A 21,884-nucleotide genomic window follows, 5' to 3' on the forward strand; every position below is an offset into this window, starting at 1 on the left:
TGTATTGTACTGTAAAATATGTGCAAGACGCGTACCTACCATTATAATTAAGATACCTAACAAAATGCAAAATAAAAGACAGCTATCGAATTAAACCAGTGTTTTATTCACACACACTAATCAGTCATGAACAGTATAATGAACATAGTCTGTTAGCACAGTAATATGTTCAGTAGCATAATGAACATACACACAGTGATCCCTTTAGTAGCATAATGAACATTGTCAGCATTACAAGTGACCAACAGTCTAGGTTCATACAGCATAGTTAATATGATAAAATACTACCTATAACTAAATAAGACTGCCAAGAAGGTAGTCAGTCACAGTGTCACACATAGAATCAGTCTTGGTAGCATAATGAACATTGTCAGGTTTAGATTATATGATAAGACTAGCTGATGCCCGCGACTTCGTCCGCGTGGATTTACGTTTTTCAAAATCCCGCGGGAACTCTTTGATTTTCCGGGATAAAAAGTAGCCTATGTCTTAATCCAGGGTATAATGTATCTCCATTCCAAATTTCAGCCAAATCCGTCCAGTAGTTTTTGCGTGAAGGAGTAACAAACAAACATACACACACACATACAAACTTTCGCCTTTATAATATTAGTCGGGATTACTATAACTATATAAGATTGCATAGAAGGTAGTCAAAGTGTCACACAGTAATCACTTTTGGTAGCACAATGAACTTGCACATTTTGGTAGCACATAGTCTTTTAATACAGTATTTTCTTTAGTAAGTAGTAGCACAATGAACATAATATCATGCAGTAATCTGTTTAGTAGCATAGTGAACATCGTCGGCGCTACAATTGAGAAGCAATCTAGGTTCAGACGGCTTAGGCTCCATATGTATGAGCCTCATGGAAGAGAGTCTAGCGCATATAGCCTGAGCCTGGGAGAACGTGGGGGCTCGGATGTTGGGAGCAGATCTGTACGGTCGGCCGTCGAGAGCTACGATGGCGGCTGCGGTCTCTAGGGCGCGAGATAGGGTTGTCTCATCTGAGCCGGTTCGTTCCACCTAGGGAAAAATTATTAGTGAAAAAATGGATATGATTTGAATATGATTGAACAGGACGCGCAAAACAAATAGTTATCTGAAAATGGGGTGTTAACACATATCAGCCAGACTTTTGTAATTAATCCTTAGTCTATGACCTGCGCAAACCATGTTGCAACTTCAGACTATAGTACGCGACAGGTCGAGATAGCAATCAGGGTGGGGACGTCCCGCATACCTGCACACCCCGCGCTAGCCCGCTGAGGGATAGCGCGGGTGACGTGCGGGTGTGAAAATCTACATTTTACATGTAATTATCAAGTTTTTAAACCCAGCCCTTTTAGCTGTATAATGTGGCGAATTCCGTTGTACACAATGTCTAAACTAAACTAAAATAGCACGTCTAAATCTATTGCTATCCCTTTCATAATGTTGCTTGCGGAAAAGGATAGCACTAGATTTAGACGTGCTATTTTAGTTTAGAAATTGTGTACAAGAGAATCGGCCCCATTGACATGACAGTCAGTCACATCTATGACTGAACACGAGCAAAGTGAGCTCAAAGGTTTTAAGACGTACCTCAGCCGCCATGGCCCGCAGCATGAGTCTCTCAGCGGGGGAGCAGTACTGTATAGCCCTCACGGTGGCGCTCGAGGACGCCTCTTCTAAGGCGAGCTGGACTTCCTTGAGTCCGGCACAGTTGGGCGCGGCCATCTCCAACGCACGGTCGCACAAAGAGAGCGCACGACGAGCGTCGCCTGACACTGCAGCTACTTTTCTGTATAAAATAAAGTTTAAGCTAGCTTGTGCTTTTATAAAAAGAAATATGTAATACAATTTCGTTTATCAATAATGCACTGTAGGTTTGTAAGTACAAAAAAAAGGGTTGGAAGGTTGGCCTCATTAAGCCAAGTCTGGCTCTCTAGTGTCCAGCAGGGTGATTCACTAAATCAATGTTTAACGAAGAATGATAGCCACCGAGCTCATTTGAGATTCATTTTTAATCCATTGAAGGTTTTCTACGAAAAATCATTTTAATTTCACTCAGTGAAACAGCAATATAGCACCAACCAATGTCAAATGAATTTGGTGGCTAATCATTCATCGTTGAATACTGTGTTAGCGAATCACCTAGCAGGGCTTGTTTAGACAGTATTTAACACTGATTATACTAACCTAGAATAATGCACTGTAGCTGGCTGTGTGAGTACTATACTGTTTTTTTTGTTAAATAATTTATAGACTAGCGCTTGGCTGCCATCAGACCTTAACCTTAAGTTAACCTTATCCATCTGTCTCACCATTGCTTTGAGTACTCATTTGTTTATAACTATAGCTACACTGAGTACTAACCTGGCTATTAGTTGCAGAGCATCTGGTGTTACATTTGCCCCGGTAAGTCTTGTAGCAATGGTGCACTGTAGCTGGCTGTGTGAGTACTATAAAGTTATCCCTCTGTCTCACCATTGCTTTGAGTACTCATTTGTTAATAACTATAGCTACACTCAGTACTAACCTGGCTATTAGTTGCAGAGCATCTGGTGTTACATTTGCCCCGGTAAGTCTTGTAGCAATGGTGCACTGTAGCTGGCTGTGTGAGTACTATAAAGTTATCCCTCTGTCTCACCATTGCTTTGAGTACTCATTTGTTAATAACTATAGCTACACTCAGTACTAACCTGGCTATTAGTTGCAGAGCATCTGGTGTTACATTTGCCCCGGTAAGTCTTGTAGCAATGGTGCACTGTAGCTGGCTGTGTGAGTACTATAAAGTTATCCCTCTGTCTCACCATTGCTTTGAGTACTCATTTGTTAATAACTATAGCTACACTCAGTACTAACCTGGCTATTAGTTGCAGAGCATCTGGTGTTACATTTGCCCCGGTAAGTCTTGTAGCAATGGTGCACTGTAGCTGGCTGTGTGAGTACTATAAAGTTATCCCTCTGTCTCACCATTGCTTTGAGTACTCATTTGTTAATAACTATAGCTACACTCAGTACTAACCTGGCTATTAGTTGCAGAGCATCTGGTGTTACATTTGCCCCGGTAAGTCTTGTAGCAATGGTGCACTGTAGCTGGCTGTGTGAGTACTATAAAGTTATCCCTCTGTCTCACCATTGCTTTGAGTACTCATTTGTTAATAACTATAGCTACACTCAGTACTAATCTGGCTATTAGTTGCAGAGCATCTGGTGTTACATTTGCCCCGGTAAGTCTTGTAGCAATGGTGCACTGTAGCTGGCTGTGTGAGTACTATAAAGTTATCCCTCTGTCTCACCATTGCTTTGAGTACTCATTTGTTAATAACTATAGCTACACTCAGTACTAACCTGGCTATTAGTTGCAGAGCATCTGGTGTTACATTTGCCCCGGTAAGTCTTATAGCAATGATGCACTGTAGCTGGCTGTGTGAGTACTATAAAGTTAACCTTATACAGAGTCTCACCATTGCTTAGAGTACTCATTTCTTTATAACTATAGCTACACTGAGTACTGACCTGGCTATTAGTTGCAGAGCATCTGGTGTTACATTTGCCCCGGAAAGTCTTGTAGCAATGATGCACTGCAGCTGGGTGTGTGAGTATGGAGGGAAGCTCAGCCGTGTCAAGCCAAGTCTGGAGGCCACTCTGGCGGCAAGGGCTCTCTCGGGCAGGTCCATGGTGTTGGCTATAGCTAGCACGGTCAGTAGGGCAGTATTGTGAGTGGCCCACTCCATTATACTGTAGAGGACATCTTGTCGTCTATTGCATAGCGCGTCTAGCTGAAAAACAATATTACTAGCGTTAATGTTATAAACTAGATGTTTTGTTAAAATCCTGTGGGAACTCTGTGATTTTCTGGCATAAAAAGGAGCCTATGTCACTGGTTGGGTTGTTAACTATATTCATGCAAAAATTACGTTTATATGCGTTGCTGCGTAGCGGCGTGATTGAAGGTCACACCAACAAACACTTACGCATTTATAGTATAATATGTATTATATTAGTAGGATGGGGAAGTGTGTCTGTCTTGTTTGTCTGTTATATCTTTTTTTGGCTCAATTGCCGAATCGATTTTGACGTTGGCAAAGAGATAGCTGGCATCCTAGAGCTGTAAAGACATAGGATACTTTACATTTCGGTCAGATTTTAAAAGTTAAATCCACGTGGCCTAAGTAGCAGGCAACAAAAAACAAGTAGGTACAGATTAAAAGTTAAGTTTTAGGTATTTTTTATTCATTCATTTAAAAATATATACAAACAAAAAAATTATATGATTTATAAAATATGATAACTGATAGTATTTTTAATTTATAGTATAACTGTAGTAAGCCAATAATTTTACCTCATCAACAACTAATAAGGTTGGTGTTCTACGCGGCCCGGGGTTTGTGAACCGTTTCTCCAGTAGGGTGCAAGCTTGCTCCCAAACTACAGATTTGCCTAAAATACATAAGTCACAGAGTAGGTTATACATAACTTTTTTAAATAGAAATTAATAAAAATAGGTAAAGCTTTAACTGTGATAGCCTAATGGTTAGGATGTGGGCTTCTTAATCGGTGGTTTACGCACCTTTAACTTCGGAGTTATGTACGTTTTTTAAGTAATTAAACATCACGTCTTGCTTTAACGGTGAAGGAAAACATCGTGAGGAAACCTGCATGCCCGAGAATTCTCTGTAATGTTCTCAAAGGTCTGTGAATTCTGCCAATCATCACTTGGCCAGCGTGGTAGGCTATAGCCAAGACCCTTCTCACTCTGAGAGGAGACCCGTAGTGAGTCATCACGGGCGATAGCTTGATCATGATGATGTCGATGAAAGCTTTTACAGATCTCTGAAATTTTAAAATCAGTACCCATATTGTAAATACGAAAGTGTTTGTTAGTTGGTTTGTCCTTCAATCACGTCACTACGGAGCAATGCGTAGACGTGATTTTTGGCATATTTAAAGACCTGGAGAGTGACATAGGCTACTTTTTATCCCGGGAAATCAAAGAGTTCCAACAGGATTTTTCAATTCAAAACCTAAATCCACGCAAACGAAGTCGCTGGCATCAGCGAGTGGGAAACAGTTTTCAAACCTGTGAGTTGCTTGTAAATCTGCACATAGGCCTGCCTCGGCTCCGCGATACTCATGCCGTTCACTTCTACAAGTTCGAACTCTGGTAACTCCTGCTCCTCCTTCAGAACCTTCAGTGCAAAGTCCACGGTCGCCGTCTTGCCGGTCCCGGGCACGCCTGATATGTACATGCAACTGTATAAAAATATGCACCAAATTACAATCTGGAAAAGATTTTTTAACTTGATGGGTTAGTATAAGTCCCGCAAATTGCTATTGCGCTGGAACCATGTCTCAATAGTCATTAACATCGAAATGACGTCATTTTGACGTCAGCCGAAATAAAAATACACCATCAGCTCGAAACTTCAGTCTAGGGCTGATGTCTTTAAAATCGCGGCCACCCGCATTAGCAATTTGCGGGACTTATAGGTAGTGAAATCTATTTTTATAATTTTTAGTGTTTTACCTACACTTCAAGGAAATTTCTATATATTTTTTATATACATATCAAAAATTGCAGACTGGCAAGAATCGAACCCGCGTCTCCTGGGATCGCGCCCGAAGCTCTGACCACTAAGCTACGGCTTGCTTGCTTACCAGACCAGTGACATATTCTAGAAATTATAAATTCCGAAACTGCCCCTGCCGGGAATCGCCACGGGAACACCGGCTTATAGGACCACAGCGCTTACCACTCTAATTAGTAACTAAGCTAGAATTACTTACCCACTTCTACCATGCAGCAATTTACTTCTTACAAATGCCAATATTTGATTCAACTGGTTTTCTCTTCCTGGGAGTGATTTGTTCTCTATTATAAATTCTGAAAATAAAAACGATTTTCTATCTTCTATTAACATAATATTATTTTGGTACATATATATATTTCATTAATATTAAAGCCTATTTCACACTGCAGAATATAAATTACATTATTGTCCGGTGAAAATAGACATTTAGAGCTAGCACGCACCACAGTAAATTTCCGTACGTTTTTCCCCTGTGAATTTCCCCTGAAATCTGTGAACTATAATAGAACAGAAACTATGTAGAAGTATGTATGCACTGCGGATTTTGATAGATTTAAATTCAAAAATACGGGTTTTAAAACAAACCAAAACTCAATATACAATAATATAAATTCATATCCTGTAGTGTGAAAAAAGCTATATTTAAGCACAGAATGCTTCAGATACAATTTCCGCTTGATATTGAAAGTTTGAATTTGACACATACCATCAATATTTTCAATGGGATTTGCCCTTTTTTGCAATGTTGGTGTAAGTTTGCTAGGAAATATTCTTCTTGTGACACTTTTAGGGGATTTAGCTATTGAGGTTCTAGGAGTCCTAGGAGTTTTAACTATCGATGTTCTAGGAGTTTTAGGAGTTTTCGGCGTTCTAGGTGTTTTAGGTAATGGCTTAAAGTCATCCTCGCTTTCTGAACTCTTTCGTACACCTCTTTTTGGAGGAGTTTTTTTCACAGGAGATAGTTCTTCGTCACGATAATACATCGGTTGCTTCGTGACTCTGCCAGAACGAGTCACAAGGGTTTCACGAGGGATACTCGTATCTTTCTCATCTCCAAATACTAGAACTTTCTTTGGAGTTTCATCGCATATTTTACGTTGTGGAGTCTTCCTTTTTGGTGTTGTAGCATTTTGTCGTATGATAAGTGTGGGTAACTCATCCTCTGAGTTTTCTTGCAGCTCCATAGAGACAATTTCTTCATTGTTATTTTTAATATGTTTCTTGGAACTTAAAGTCTCTGTTAATTTTAAACCTTTTGGTGTAGCATTTTTAGGTTTATTATTTTCACAAAGTTTTTCTTCAACACTGTATTTTTTAATATTTTTTGGACTTTTTTCTACCTCCACAGATGTATATTTGGAAGTTTTTGGACTTTCAATGACTATTATGGGTGTAGATTTCGAACTTCTTGGGGTAGTAACTTTTGGTGTATCTTTTTCAGTCTTATCAGCTAATATAGCTCTTTTAAGGAGTAGTTTAGTGCCATCACTTTTGGAGACACTCCAATTTTTCTCTGAAATCGAAACTCGACTTATACGTTTCACTAAACTATCAGGGGTTTTAGGTGTCTTTGAATTTGGCGTAATATTTTTACTAGGAGTACATAGAAGTTGTATGGCTTTTCTTTCTTCTTCTAAAACTGGTTCTAAATAAGTTTTTCTTCTGCCTAGTGGTAGGAGCCTGTATCTGCAGATGTAGGTGTATTTTTGATTGTATAGTATATAATCTGTATCTTTTGTAACGGTTAATATTATTGAACATTTCTTAAAAAATGTTTCAATTGATACATCTGTGTCAAATGGTCGATGGTCTTCTACTACCTATAAAAATATACGAATAATTAGTTAGGTACCTACTTACTAATAAAGTTTGGATGTTAGTTACTCTGTTATATCACTTTGGCCACTTTTTATCCTGGAAAATTAAGAGTTGCAGTGGATTTTTTAGAACTTCCACAAGTCTTTGGCATCATCTAGTTTAAATAAATCCATACTAATATTATAAATGCGAAAGTGTGTCTGTCTGTCTGCTAGCCTTTCACGGCCCATCCGTTTAACCGATTTTGACGAAATTTGGTACAGATATAGCTCCCGGGGAAGGACATAGGCTACTTTTTATCCCGGAAAATCAAAGAGTTCCCATGAGATTTTTAAATACCTAAAACCACGTGGGCGAAGTCGCGGGCATCATCTAGTTAATTATATATTTAAGGAAAATCTTGGTCAAATTTGAATTTATCTACTACATAAGTACATTGTTTCTATACTCTATTTTTTTCTATTCCAACTAGCTTATGCCAAAGATGATATATTAAACAAGTACAGATTGCTCACTCTCTATTTAAAATTGTAACTAGTTCAAGACTATTACGAGATGGCGTCACTTGGTTCGTTTGAAATATATTTTTTATGGATTTGACGAAATATCATATTTTACTTGTCTGGTTCATCAAATTTATTTATATTTAGTAACAAAATACAAAATTTTCACAACATCACCATCGGAAAAAGCTAATTCTTAATTTTAATTATTGACTCATTGAACTTTACGTTATCCATAGCAAGTTCTATCTTTTGCATTGGATAGCTGAAGTAGTATTACAAAATCCCAGTAGATGGCGTAACAAAATGACTTGTTACTCGAAAATAAAATTATTATTTTGCCTTTGGATTGGTGACGGTTGAATTTGACGGTGTGTTACAATTTTCTGAGTGCTTTTATTTCTTTTCCCTATTTCGTTTGTGAATTGTTTCTGCTATATGGACTCCGAGATTCTGCTAACCCGATTACATGTGCTTGCTCCTGGATTTTTGATGATGCCAAACTGCTGACCTACGCTTGATACCGGACCCTTTGATGATTGCCTGTGATTTTGGATTTCGTTTACTTCCTACTTATCTTGTCAAGAGATTAGTAGTAATATATTTATTTGTGTTTATCACGGTAAGTTATAAATTCAAAGACTATATAATTTCCTTTCAATAGCTAGTTAAACCACTAATTAGCTAGGTAGGTAGTAGGTGCCTAGATATTGGCAGAAATTATTGGTACTGTAAGGTTCAAGAGTCATTAAATAAGTAGGTAACAACTTATATTAGCCTTAACCCACAATTTTTGCTACATAGGATAGGACTTTTGGTGCATTAGACATACAAAGTGGTATTACCATATTCCTACCTATTATTTATTATTATCCTTCTGTAGGCTTCAGCTATCCTGTTCTTAAGGCTACAAATCTTGTAGGTACATCAGTTTAGTATTAAAATTTAAACACGGACAACTCGCTTCCATAATATTATTTTAGTCAAGATAAAAGAGTATAGGTATCTATGAACATCACTAAATGAAAAAACATAGTACCTATGTAGGTATTAAGTACCTACCTACCTTTGTAATAAAATTGTATTGATAAATTAGAATAAATTGTATTGATCTTATCTAATTTACTAGGTCTGAATCTGCCAGTAGTTTTACATTATCATTATCATCATACCCATCGCCGGCTCAATATAGAGCATGGGTCTTCTCTCAGAGAGAAGGGTTTTGGACATAGTCTGCCACACTGGCCATGTGCGGATTGGTAGACTTCAAACATCTTTGATAATATTATGGAGAACTCTCAGGCATGCAGGTTTCCTCACAATGTTTTCCTTCACCGTTAAAGCAAGTAATAGTTAATTACTTAAAACACACATAACTCTGAAAAGTTAGAGGTTCATGCCTGGGATCTAACCACCAACCTCAGATTATAAGGCGGGTGTCCACTAGGCTATCACAGCTTCAACTGCTGTAGCTGTAGTTGAAGCTGTAGTTTTAGATAATATCTTAAAAATATTGACTATAGAAAAAATTGTAGATAAGCCTTTTTTGAATGAATTACTTTTGATTTTGATTAGCTCATTTTTAGGGTTCCATACCTCAAAGGAAAAATGGAACCTGTCTGTCTGTCTCTCTGTCTGTCCGTCTGTCTGTCAAGAAACCTACAGGGTACTTCCCGTTGACCTAAAATCAGAAAATTTGGTAGGTAGATCTTATAGCTGGCATTAGGGGAAAAATCTGAAAACCGAGAATTTGTGGTTACATCACACAAAAAAAATTAAATTGTGGTCATAAACTAATAATTAGTATTTTCAATTTTCGAAGTAAGATAACTATATCAAGTGGCTGCACTTGGCCGGATTTTTTTCTCCACCTAATTACTTATTTAATAATAATGCTTGCAGTGTACCACCATACTAGTATGGCTCCAGTAAAATGTTATTACCATGATTGTGTCAATACAAATGCAATCAAGTCCATGTTTAAATTTCCCATCAAGGATGGACCCCGCTTGAAATTGTGGTTAAAACATTCAGGTAACAGAACATTGTTATGTTATATAATTTCATCTACGTCTCTCCCTTTTTCTCAGGGCATTAAAATATATAGTAAGGTACTTACATATTACCAGATATTAAGTATACCTATACATAGATCCATCTGGGTTTCCCCGGATTTATCCTAGTTTGGGGAGCGTCCAGGTGGGGTATTGTATACTGCCCAGGCTTTATAAATATGATTTTGTTTTAAATTTTTTATGAGAAATTGCACTAGCACGCTCCCTGGTGCTTTCCATATAAATGTAATTTGCTTCTCCTAATCAAACTTGAAATGTTGTAGACACATTCTTGAAATAAATATCTGTTAAGATTTTTTTATGATAATAAGATTTGTACCTATGTAAATCTTTGAGCTTATGTTATTTTAAAAGTAGGTAGGTACTTGCACATTTTTACAGAAATTTTAAGAACCACTGACAAATATGTGATAATTCAAGAACGTGTTTACAAAATTTCAAGTAAGGGGTAAAATGGGGTAGGAACGTTATATGAAAATGTATGTTTTGAAATGTTTCTAACATGAAAATCAATATACATATAAACTATTAGTTTAAATAATAGAATCAAATCGAAGGCCGAAGTCACCACTGTCACCTCTACAATTTGTTTCACTGAATTTTATTTCAGGTAATGCAAACCTTGCATCTTTGACGCTTGAAGAGTTGAAGCACCGTTCTATATGTGAGGATCATTTTAAAGCTGAAGAAGTGGTAAAACATGTTACAAGATCTAGACTTTTACGCATAGCTGTACCCCTAATGTATACTAAATCATGCACATCGCAAAGTAAGTTTTACTTGCTATTGGAGTTTTGTATAGTCAGCTAAAATAATGTAACTTTTGATTTCAGAATCATAATGATAAATCGGGCCAATTCTCCTGTACACAATTTCTAAACCTAAACTAAATTAACAGGTTTAAATCTAGTGCTATCCTTTTCTGCAAGCAACATTATGAAAGGGATAGCAATAGATTTAGACATATCATTTTAGTTTAGTTTAGAGATTGTGTACAACGGAATTAGCCACAATGTTTGTTAACTTTAAAGTTACATTAAAGTGTGTAGGTACATTTGTTGACAAAGCTCTTATTTCACCATTATTAAAACTACAAAGAAAACTTTTACTACTATAGGCAATAAAAATATTACTGTAAAATTATTGGCCTACAAATCTGTGTGATAATTTTTATTATTGCACTAGTGCGGTAATAACGAAAATGTTTCTCGAATAAGTTCTTTTTTTAATATTTCAAAACATAATATACCCTACGAATAACGACACAACTGTCGTTTTATTTTTTCGAAATCTCTATTTACACATCATTCAAACTCATAAAAGTCGGAAGAAATTGATTTTAATGCCTAGAATTTAGCGTTTGAAAATAAGCCACAATTGTACTCGTGGAAAAGATCCGTCGAAAACAGCCACTATGGCTGCAATGTCAGACTTTTACTCGTCAATCAGGCATAGCTCATGCGCGAGGTCAGGCCACAAGCGCCGCTCTGTCACTTTTCGTCGGATCAGCGTAGGCTTCATATAATATGCTTAAAATACACTTAAAACTAGTTAAATATTTAGATATTAATTCATTTAGTTCAAATTCAATGTAGCACTTATAGGTTTGGAAAACTCCGTGGACTTCAGCCGCTGTGGTATTTGTTGCTCTTTTCATAAGAACTTTTAATAATTTTACGACTACATTCTTAGATCAAAAAGGACATAACTGCACTTGTGACCCGATATTGCATTTATTTTCATTATAATTAAAATAAAACACAAAAATGCACCTCCTGAAAAGTCGGCCTTTTGAACTAGTGTGCTTATTCGTAGGGTACGACGAATATATGTTTCTTGTTACAAAATGTTGAAAAAGTTTTATAATACATATTAAAGAGCCATTTTTTATTTAAGTTTATTAATAGTTTATTTGTTAACCATTGATAATTAAAATATACATATTAGTGATGTAATGAATATTCGCATTCGCGGATATTCGCATATTTTTGCATATTCGCATACGCGAAATTGCGGCGAATGTTTTGCCAATATAACAAAAATTGATGTAATAGTTGGTTAATAAAACAAAAACCATTAATTTCTTATGGTTTTAGGGTTCCGTACCTCAAAAGGAAAAACGGAACCCTTATAGGATCACTATGTTGTCTGTCTGTCTGTCTGTCAAGAAACCTACAGGGTTCTTCCCGTTGACCTAGAATCATGAAATTTGGCAGGTAGGTAGATCTTATAGCTGAAATTTGGGGAAAAATCTGAAAACCGTAAATTTAGGGTTAGATCACACAAAAAAATTAAATTGTGGACATGAACTAATAATTAGTATTTTCAACTTTCGAAGTGAGTGACTATATCAAGTGGAGTAGGTATCATATGAAAGGTCTTCACATGTACATTCTAAAACCGATTTTTATTTATTTTTATGCATTATTTAGTTTTTGAATTATTCTGCAAAATGTCGAAAAAATACGACTGTAGTACGGAACCCTCATTGCGCGAACCTGACTCGCACTTTTTTAATGTAATAAAAAGTAACTTAACCTCGTAAAATCACATTATCAGTCTTCTCTTTATCATTTGGTAACGGGACTGCCGCCAAGGTCACCAAGCCATAGACAAATGGCGCCAAATTTAAACAAAAACTGAATATTCGCATTCGCGAATGTCGGCAGCATAATAATATATTTCATTCATGTCCAAAATATGACAATCGTTACATCACTAAAACATATCAAGAACTTAAGTTTATTATAAACCTTAACACTTGAACATAGTTAAAACTTAATTGCAATTGCAAATGCAAATTTTAAATACACTACACTTGCAACATAAAAAACTATTTATTTGTTTTTAGGTGTCGAGATGTCGTCTCCAGAGACTTTGAAGGTAAAAACACCTCAAAAAGTTTATGCAAGGACACGCATTGACCTTCCGATGCACGAAGATGCCTCGAGATCTTCATCGATCTCGCCTCTGCCCACTAAACGTGCACATAAACGGCGCAGACTGTTTGAAGAGAACAAAAATGACCAGCCTGAGATTAAGCGATTAAAAAAAATAGTCGCAGATTTAGAAAAACAAAATAAAGCTCAACAAGCTAAAATACGCCGTCTTAGTTTAAAAGGCGGCAAAAAAAAGAAGAAAATGCTCCTTATGGAATCCTTGAAATTTTCAAGCCAGGCGTCAAAAACTATTGCTGGAATGCAACTAAGAAGTGCAATATCAAGAAAGAAGTGGACAAAATCGGAAAAAGAACTTTGTCTTTCAATTTACTATAAATCGCCCTCAACATATAGTTATATGCGAAGACAAGGAATTATTTTGGCGGCACCGTCTACAATAAGAAATTGGTTAGGGCAAACTAATTGCTTACCTGGACTGCAGAAGGATGTATGCGCTAATATACAACAATGTCTGAAAAGTGCCACAATTGGAGAGAGATCTTGTGTGCTATCATTCGACGAAATGTCCATTATGAGTACATTGGAGTATTCCAAAAAATTTGACCAAATTGAAGGATATCAAGATTTTGGCAGAGGTGAAAGAGCACCCCTGGTGGCAAAATATGTTTTGGTTTTTTTGGTTAGAGGCCTGTACAGTGGGTGGAAACTACCTATGGCGTATTTTTTATCAGGTGGAAATGTTGAAGCAAACAAATTAACGTTTTTAATTAAAATTATTATAAATAAATTGTTTGACATTGGCCTTTTGCCAAAAGCTATTGTCTCGGACCAAATTTCCACAAACCAAAAGGCATTCAAGACGCTGGGGGTGTCACCTGATTCGCCATATTTTTTTTGCAATGGTAGAAAAATATTTGCATTTTTTGATATACCACACGCATTAAAAAATATCAGAAATAATTTGCTTACCAGCGACCTAACGGATGGTAGCAAAACATTTTCATTCAATGACGTGATTGCAACATATGAAATTGATAAACGGAATAAAAGTAGATGCCTACATAAATTGACACCAGCACATTTGAAGCCAAACAACTTTCAAAAGATGAAAGTAAGTTTGGCAGCACAAATACTGAGTCGATCAGTAGCGGTGGCTATCAGAACTGTTGTGGGTACTGGAGAACTGAAGAGCCAGACAGCGCTGGATACTGCGAATTTCATTGAGGCTATAAATAACGCTTTTGATGCATTAAATAGCAAAAGACAAAAATCAAAAAATCCATTTAACTGTGCAATTACAAAAAATCTAAATCGGGCTCGACAAGCTTTGATTGATGGAAAAATATTACTGTCAAAACTGAAAAAAATATTAAAAAAAAAAAATGGCTCCACTGTTATTACGAGACCACCTAGCTTCGATGGATTTCTGCAATCCATAGAAGCTATCATGCAAATGTTTGAAGAAGAATCATCATCAGGTGACGTGAAATACCTTTTAACTAGTCGCCTGAACCAAGACGTCTTGGAAAACCTTTTCGCAATATTCAGATTCAGAGCAGGTTTTAATAAAAACCCCAGCGCCAGAGCGTTGCGTACAATTTTCAGAAGCCAGTTGGTCAATGCACTTATGAAAACGTCAGATACAAAAAACTGTTTAGACGATGACGATATTTTCGTAGAAAATACCGTATTTGAGAAATCCATAGACTCGACTGTTGACAAGGATAATGAAAACAATGAAAAAGAAGTGACCTCTTCCACTAGTGACAGAGAAAGACCAACTACTAGCAAACAGCACTTCGAAAAATTGAAGAAAACAATACAAACTCCTTCTGAGCTAACATTAGAGGAATGTTCAGTTGTATATTTCGCTGGGTATTTAGCCAAAAAATGTTTAGACATGTATCAATGCGGATATTGCACAAATACATTAATAAAAGGAAATGAGGAGTTAAATGATAGAAATCAATTATTAATAATAAACAAGATATACCCAAGTGCACATGCCCCTAAGCTGCTGGCACCATCGGAAGCATTGGTCAATTTAGTAGATGCATCTCTAAATATATTTAAAGAATATATTGAAAATATGAAACACAATAAAAATTTAAGATTAAATATGTACAACTGCATTAAGCAAAATATCTCACGAGAAAGTTGTATTTGTACAGAACATGAAAAATATATCATTTACCATCTTCTTTTAGTGAAAATTTATGATTATTGTAAATCACACAAAAGAAATGTATTGGAAAACAAAATGCATTCTAAATTGAGGATTTTAAAAAATCTTTGATAATATTTTCTATAAAAATATTGTTATCTTCCAAACGTCAGAAACATTTTCATAAGCGAATTGATAAACTGGCTTCTGAAAAAACAGTACGGAACACTGTAGTTTATTTGATTTTGATTTTGGCTTGATATGGTGAAATACGCACAGCCTACTACGGTTAGAACTTGTTGCATTAGGTTTCTTTTATGACGTAGGGGCTCACTAAGAAAGGATTTGTCCGAAAATTGACCCGTTAAATTGGGGTTCATTTCAAATTCCATTAGTTTAAATATTATATTAATTGGACCCAATTAATTCATACTATTTTATATGGAATAATTGGTTTTTGTTATTTTTACTCACAAAAATTGGAGAAAATGTTACATTGCACATGATATTTAAAATTAAGCTCTTGGTGGCCGGTGCTATTTAAAATACTCGCCTGCTCAGGTGTTAAAGTTTACGCCTCGACTAGGGTTGGCATTGTTTAAATAAATATTTTAAACATGTTTTCTATTCTGTTTTTATCGAAATTTATGGCAGTTGCCTTGCGCCCCCTAAGACTCTGCGCCTAGGTGCACTGCGCCCCTCGAACTCCGGGGGTTCAAGGGGTGCGGAGCACCCGGGCGCAGAGTAAAGACGACCATGATTAAGCCACTACGGTATTTGTGGTTGTTTTCATAAAAGCTTTTAATACTTTTACGACCTCATTTTCCGATCAAAAAGGACATAACAGCACTTATGTCCCGATAGAAACGATTCGGTTCCGTGGAATAAAATCAAGAGCGACAATTTTAATGCTTGCAATGAGGAAGTTTCCAGAAAAAAAAAAAATTTTTTTTTCATAGATGTCTCAGAATACATAGGTCGCCACCAAGGACGAAAAATACTAGGTAACTATATCTCATATCTATCTGATCTATGCCCTTTAGATTGTTTTTAAAAGTCATATTATACGTCGTGTCTATCAATGACATAAATGAAGAGCAAGAGCTAACGCGCACTGCACTTCTTTGGACGTTTCTTCCCCACAAAATATTCTGCGAACTATAGAACTAGGACAGAAGCGGCGCACTTTCGGATTTAAATTTTGTATATTGTGAATTGTAACAGTTTATTCTGTGGAAATATTATTATGTAGGTAGGTATGTCAGTCAGTCATCAGTTCAAATAGTATGGGACAAAGATGATATATTGATGGGATCACTACATTTTATTTGAGTTTTTAGATCAGTTTCGCTTGAGTTTCGTTTTCGTTTCGTTTCGGTTTCGTGATTGTGACATTTTTTATTTCCTTCTACTTTACATCGAACTGCATCACTCTGGACTCCGATCACCGCTGCATCATATTATCGGGCTACCGATTCTATTGTACCTACTCATCTTCTACTGATTGAAATTTGTGTAGTCCACAAGCTAGTTTGGAAATAAAAACAAAAATATAAAATATCTCTCAACAGCTTTCACGATAGTTTAAACGCTAAAAAAACAAAAATGATTGGAAGATGCGTTGTACCTGGGTGCAATCATTTGGGTCAGCATTTAATACCGAAAGCAATGATCGAAGATGTCTTTGGTTGAAAGCTATGAGGTTAGAAGGTCAGATTATGAAGCTTAAACAACCTATATAACTATGTACATTACATTTCAAAAAAAATGACTAGATGGATGCAGAATATTATAAAGACCCGGGTCACTTCACTTACCTACTAGTATTATCTATTTATTAGAAATGTTGTATTATAATGTACCTACACATTGACTGCAGAAAAGGTTAGCACTAAACTAAAACCTGTCAATTCAGTAAAGAAATTTTCCGGGATAAAATGTAGCCTATCTCACTCTCCTGATCTTCAACTATATCCATGTAAAAAAACAGGTCAACCTATTGCTAAAACAATAAATAAATAAACAAACAAACAAACGTATTTTTGAATTTATAATATGGATAGTGATAGTCGTATAACTTTAATCAGAGTCCGAAGATGGTGCGAAGAAGTTGACACAGACAGTAGAAGATGAGTACAAAAGAATTGGTATCCAGATGTCGTTGCCAGAACTTCATATGTAGTGGTAATTGGAGTCCAGAGTCATGCAGTTCGATGTAAAGCAGAAAGAAATAAAAAATGTCACGATCATGAAACTGCAAAACGAAAACGAAACTCAAACGAAACTGATGAATGACTGATATACCTACATAATATTATGTCCGCATACTAAACAGTTAGGCCTCGTTTACGGAGACGCGGGGCGTCGCGCGTCGCGTGTGGCATGGCGTCTCGCGACGCGTCGTACGTTTTTTTTGTTTACGGTGAGGCGGCGCGTGAAGCGGCACTTAGCATCGCACGCGTAATGACAAACATATACCTATGGCAATATACGATGTTGTTCATAGAGATGCGAGGCGGGAAGAGTGGCGGTGCCCGACGCTGCGCCCGCGGCGTTGCACGCGGCGGGCACGTTTGCGTTATGCGATTTCCAAATAAAGACTGTCAGAAGATTCTGCTTCAGGCATCGCTTCATCGAGAATTGCCGCCCCGTGCGCCGCCACGATGAACGCCGCGTGGGACGCGTCGATGCCATCCGCGGGCTCGGCCGCAAAAAACGCTCCATCTCAAGCAAACGCGTATAAAATTGCTTATCCGTAAACGCACTCATACAACGCCATATGTTTAAATTCAGTGCGGGCCGCGCCGCCCATCGCAACGCGCGACGCCCCACGTCCCAGTAAACGAGCCCTTACTCATCATATGTCATTAATTGGCATGACGACATTTTGAATACCTCCCTGGCGCAGTGGTGAGCGCTGTGGTCTTAATAGTGGGAGGTCCCGGGTTCGATTCCTGGCAGGGGTTTGGAATTTTATAATTTCTAAATTTCTGGTCTGGTCTGGTGGGAGGCTTCGGCCGTGGCTAGTTACCACCCTACCGGCAAAGCCGTGCCGCCAAGCGATTTAGCGTTCCGGTACGATGCCGTATAGAAACCAAAGGGGTATGGGTTTAATAAAAACTGCCATACCCCTTCCAGGTTAGCCCGCTATCATCTTAGACTGCATCATCACTTACCACCAGGTGAGATTGCAGTCAAGGGCTAACTTGTATCTAAATAAAAAAATATAAAAAAAAGACCTTAAACATGACTTTTAAAAAACAATCTCCAAGCGCGCATAAAACCGTGACGGTCCAGTCCGCGTATATTGGTTAAATATCCCCCCGTTTTGCTATTCCATTCGTATCACAACCTTCGTACAACAGGCCATGGAGTCCGAAACCAAACTCTGAATTTGCCTTTATTTATTAATGATTCGCTCAAAAAAATGTAAACGCAAACAATATTGGCTACATCCGTTTATAGCCCTAAGACCTATTAAGGATTTTTTTCATGAAATCATATAATTGGGTATTTTACTACTTTTGAATTCGATAAATATTATTACGTTATTATAAACTAGGAGGATAAAAATAATGACGTACGGTGAAAAAAAATTTAAATCCAACAAAGATTTACAAAGTTACAGGCATTTTAATTTTGGAGTGGAAGGGTCTTCTATCCCTTTCTCGCATAACGAAACTTTGTATGAAACCGCACGAAGCTACTATGGCATTAGTCAAAATGACGTCATAATTCTATATTGCTATCTCTGTCTAATCAGAAATATTTAAATGCTTATAACTTTTTTATTATTTGATCGATTTAATTAGTTTTTTTCAGTTTACGTCATTATTTTTACCCTAGTTTATAATAAAGTAATAAAAAATTGGGGTTAAATACCCAATTATATCTTATGTGCCAAAAAAATTGTTTACTATAGAATGAACATATTTGACATTTTGATAAGAATTATATGTGCATATCATGTATAATGTGACTCTTAGAATCGCAATATCTCAGGAATGGTAACTCTTAGAAAAAAAATCATAAAACCATTTTTGTAGAGAATTTTAAGATCTACAACTTTGGTTTGAAGTTTTTTTTGATAAAACTTACCGTTTTCCAAAGAACCTCAAATTTTGACCTTTGACCCCGAATAACTTTTGAAGTACACATAGGATCGATGGGAATTTTTGAAATTTTATTTGTATTGGTAAACCCCAGCTCTCCACCAATATTTGGCTCTCCGGGAACTTCTGTTATTTTAACAGAAGTTCCTGGCAGCAGTTGACAGCAGTGCGTGCTAGCTCTAAAGGGCATAGACAGTATTTTTCATCTTTCGTGGCGACCTAAGCAACTGTGTAAGTGATTAGCGATGATATGTATTCAGAGGCATGAATGAAAATTTTGTGGAACCTGTGCTGGAAACTTCCTCATTAAAGAAAAAGCCAATAAACCCCTTTATAATAACCCTAAAACACTTTATCAACATTGTAAACTATAAGATTGCATAGATGTTCATTAGTATTAAAATAAAACACAAAATACTCCTCCTGAAAAGTAGGCCTTTTGTAAGTGTCGTTATTCGTAGGGTGCAACGATATACGTAGGTATAATAATACACAGTTATTGTTTTTATGTTATAAATAAATTAAATATAGTCACTGGTTGTTTTATTTATGCAATTTACCTATGTACGTGTACCTATGTAGTCCTATCTGTAGGTAGGTACCTACACGACAAAAAAGTGCAAAATACGGCTTTTCATCAACAAGATATTATTTTCCTTTGGTAGGGATATCTTGTAAGGTTACAGATAGGTCACAGATTAGAGATTCTCTAATCTGTGGGTGCCAGTATGATTCCATAAATAAATTTAGCATCCCTGATTTATTCGAAAATGATACCAACATTGGCCTGATCTTGATACCAAAAGATGTTGGTAGGTATCAAGATACGACAGGTCACTCCCAAAATTTAAATACCAAAAATCTTGATGGCTCCACTTAGGACCAATCAAAGCAAATATCTTGTTCACGAAACGCCGTATATTGAGTCTCTGGTAATATAGTAGATAATTTATGGGTGAGGCTAATGGGCATCCCGGCACAAGCCACCTTCAGGGTTCTCAAATATGCCTTTGCCATGTGTTCTCTTCAGAATAGAAATTCATAATGTGTCATTCGCACACTAAAGTAACTAGGTACGTGTGCGAATCTTGAAAATTTACAAGATACCAGAGATAATTTATTAACTAAATTATATCTAAAGATACAGACGTTTGACCGCGAAAATACTTGGTCAATCACGATAGGGCGTATATTTGTCATTTCGGCTATTTAAGGTAAGCATCCACAGTTCAGCATCGCACGTATTGGACGCATCGGACGCAACGGATGTTAGTATTATTTGCATAGAATACAACAACGAGCATCGATGATTACAAATAAATTATCCCTGAAAGAAACTGATAGGTACAACAGCTGCGTCTACGGATTACGTAAAAAATGTACTGATGAGAAAACAATGTGTTCTAAGTAAATGATAATTATTAAGGACTAGCTTATACCCGCGATGTCCGCGTGGATTCATGTTTTTAACAATCTCGCGGGATCTCTGATTTTCCGGGATAAAATTGATGTAGGCTAACAAATTTCATCAAAATCGGTTAAACCGTTGGGCCGTGAAAAGCTAGCAGACAGACAGACACATTTTCGCATTTATAATAATAAGTATGGGAGTATGGATATTAAAAAAAATGTGACAAGTATTAAAAAATTGTTCTTATGTTGTTATGTCCCCATTAAGTAGACTCAAATTTTCATCTTAATGAAATTTTAAAAAAGTTAAAAAGTCAAAAAAAGACCGCTGAGCCAAGACGTCATGTGCTTCATAAAAAAATTAAAATTTGAGTTGGCTCTAAATAAAATTGAGTTTCATCAGCTGTTCGATAGATGGCACTAAATAAATTCGATAACTCACATTTTAGCTTGCACAATAACGCCATCACACTATAAGGAGTTGACGTACAAGGTACCGGCGTGTTAAAGGAGTTTTACGCAAGCTTTAAATGAATGTATGACGTTAGCAATCTTACTTGTATATATCATCTTTGCTTATGCTCACAAGTTCGTCCGTTTAGATTACACAAATTCAGACCCCTATTTTACCCCCTTAGAGATTGAATTTTCAAAAATTCTTATTTGTAGCGATAACTCAAAAACTGATTTTTGGGCTTAGTTGCTTTTTAGTAAAATGATGGCTGATGGTGGGGTGGTGTATAGTTTAATTTACTTACCTCTCTATCATAAAAATTAATAGGTTCAGCTTGGTTAAAACAGCCCTTAGGCAAACCGTCAGGCTTCGAATACCACTGCACTTTTGCTCTAAAAGGATCATTACTATTTGAACTATCTTCATATAACGCCAGTATTTTAGCTGCATCACAACCACCTTCCGTATCAGGTTCTGCGGCATCCGCGTTTGATATAAGCACGTGATCGCCAATTTCACAAACTATCTTATTAAACTCGAACTTTCTGAAAAGTTTATAGTTAATAGATTCAAAGACATATTTTATGAACGAGTAAAGGTGTTTGAAAGAATAAATAAACTTATTTACTTGTAGTAATGAAAGGTAGTGAACTTCTGTTCATTTGGTATTTGCTCACTTAGCCACTTTACGGTTTTGTTAGTCGGTTTTTTTCTAGGCATTTTGATAAAGTGGAAAATCTAAATATTCCGTTCAGTGAGGTTGTTTGTTTTGAACACGTTTGAACTTTTGAGCCACCGACCAGAAATACGCGAATGTTCATTGTTCGCGCCTTCCATTCCATGTCAACCACATGTCAACCATGGACAA

At 36.7% G+C, this 21,884-nt stretch overlaps 1 protein-coding gene across 2 annotated transcripts; it reads right to left on the minus strand.

Annotated features, from left to right (window-relative positions):
- Positions 1–85: 85 nt before the first annotated feature.
- Orc1 (origin recognition complex subunit 1) lies at positions 86–21,852 on the minus strand. 2 transcript variants are annotated; one of them, XM_069505388.1, is made up of 9 exons: positions 21,645–21,852; positions 21,321–21,561; positions 6,287–7,400; positions 5,777–5,873; positions 5,070–5,242; positions 4,332–4,429; positions 3,506–3,768; positions 1,586–1,784; positions 86–1,027 (listed from the first exon to the last, which is right to left on the minus strand). In XM_069505388.1, exons 1-9 carry the CDS (start codon positions 21,734–21,736, stop codon positions 770–772), a joined length of 2,535 nt encoding a protein of 844 aa, XP_069361489.1. In that variant the 5' UTR covers positions 21,737–21,852; the 3' UTR covers positions 86–769. The 2 variants fall into 2 exon arrangements, with proteins under 2 accessions (XP_069361489.1, XP_069361490.1); XM_069505389.1 differs by having other exon boundaries at positions 6,287–7,396; positions 21,317–21,561.
- Between the last annotated feature and the right edge of the window lie 32 nt (positions 21,853–21,884).

Source organism: Maniola hyperantus, chromosome 20 (genome assembly GCF_902806685.2).
Source record: "Maniola hyperantus chromosome 20, iAphHyp1.2, whole genome shotgun sequence".
NCBI lineage: Eukaryota > Metazoa > Arthropoda > Insecta > Lepidoptera > Nymphalidae > Maniola > Maniola hyperantus.

Excerpts from the sequence above, each read along its gene's own strand:
- Orc1 (XM_069505388.1), bottom strand. The coding sequence starts at position 21,736 with ATGCCTAGAAAAAAACCGACTAACAAAACCGTAAAGTGGCTAAGTGAG. Across the intron at positions 4,430-5,069 it reads GATTTACAAGCAACTCACAG|GCAAATCTGTAGTTTGGGAG; the intron begins GTTTGAAAACTG and ends TATGTATTTTAG. Across the intron at positions 1,785-3,505 it reads GCTCTGCAACTAATAGCCAG|AAAAGTAGCTGCAGTGTCAG; the intron begins GTCAGTACTCAG and ends TATTTTATACAG.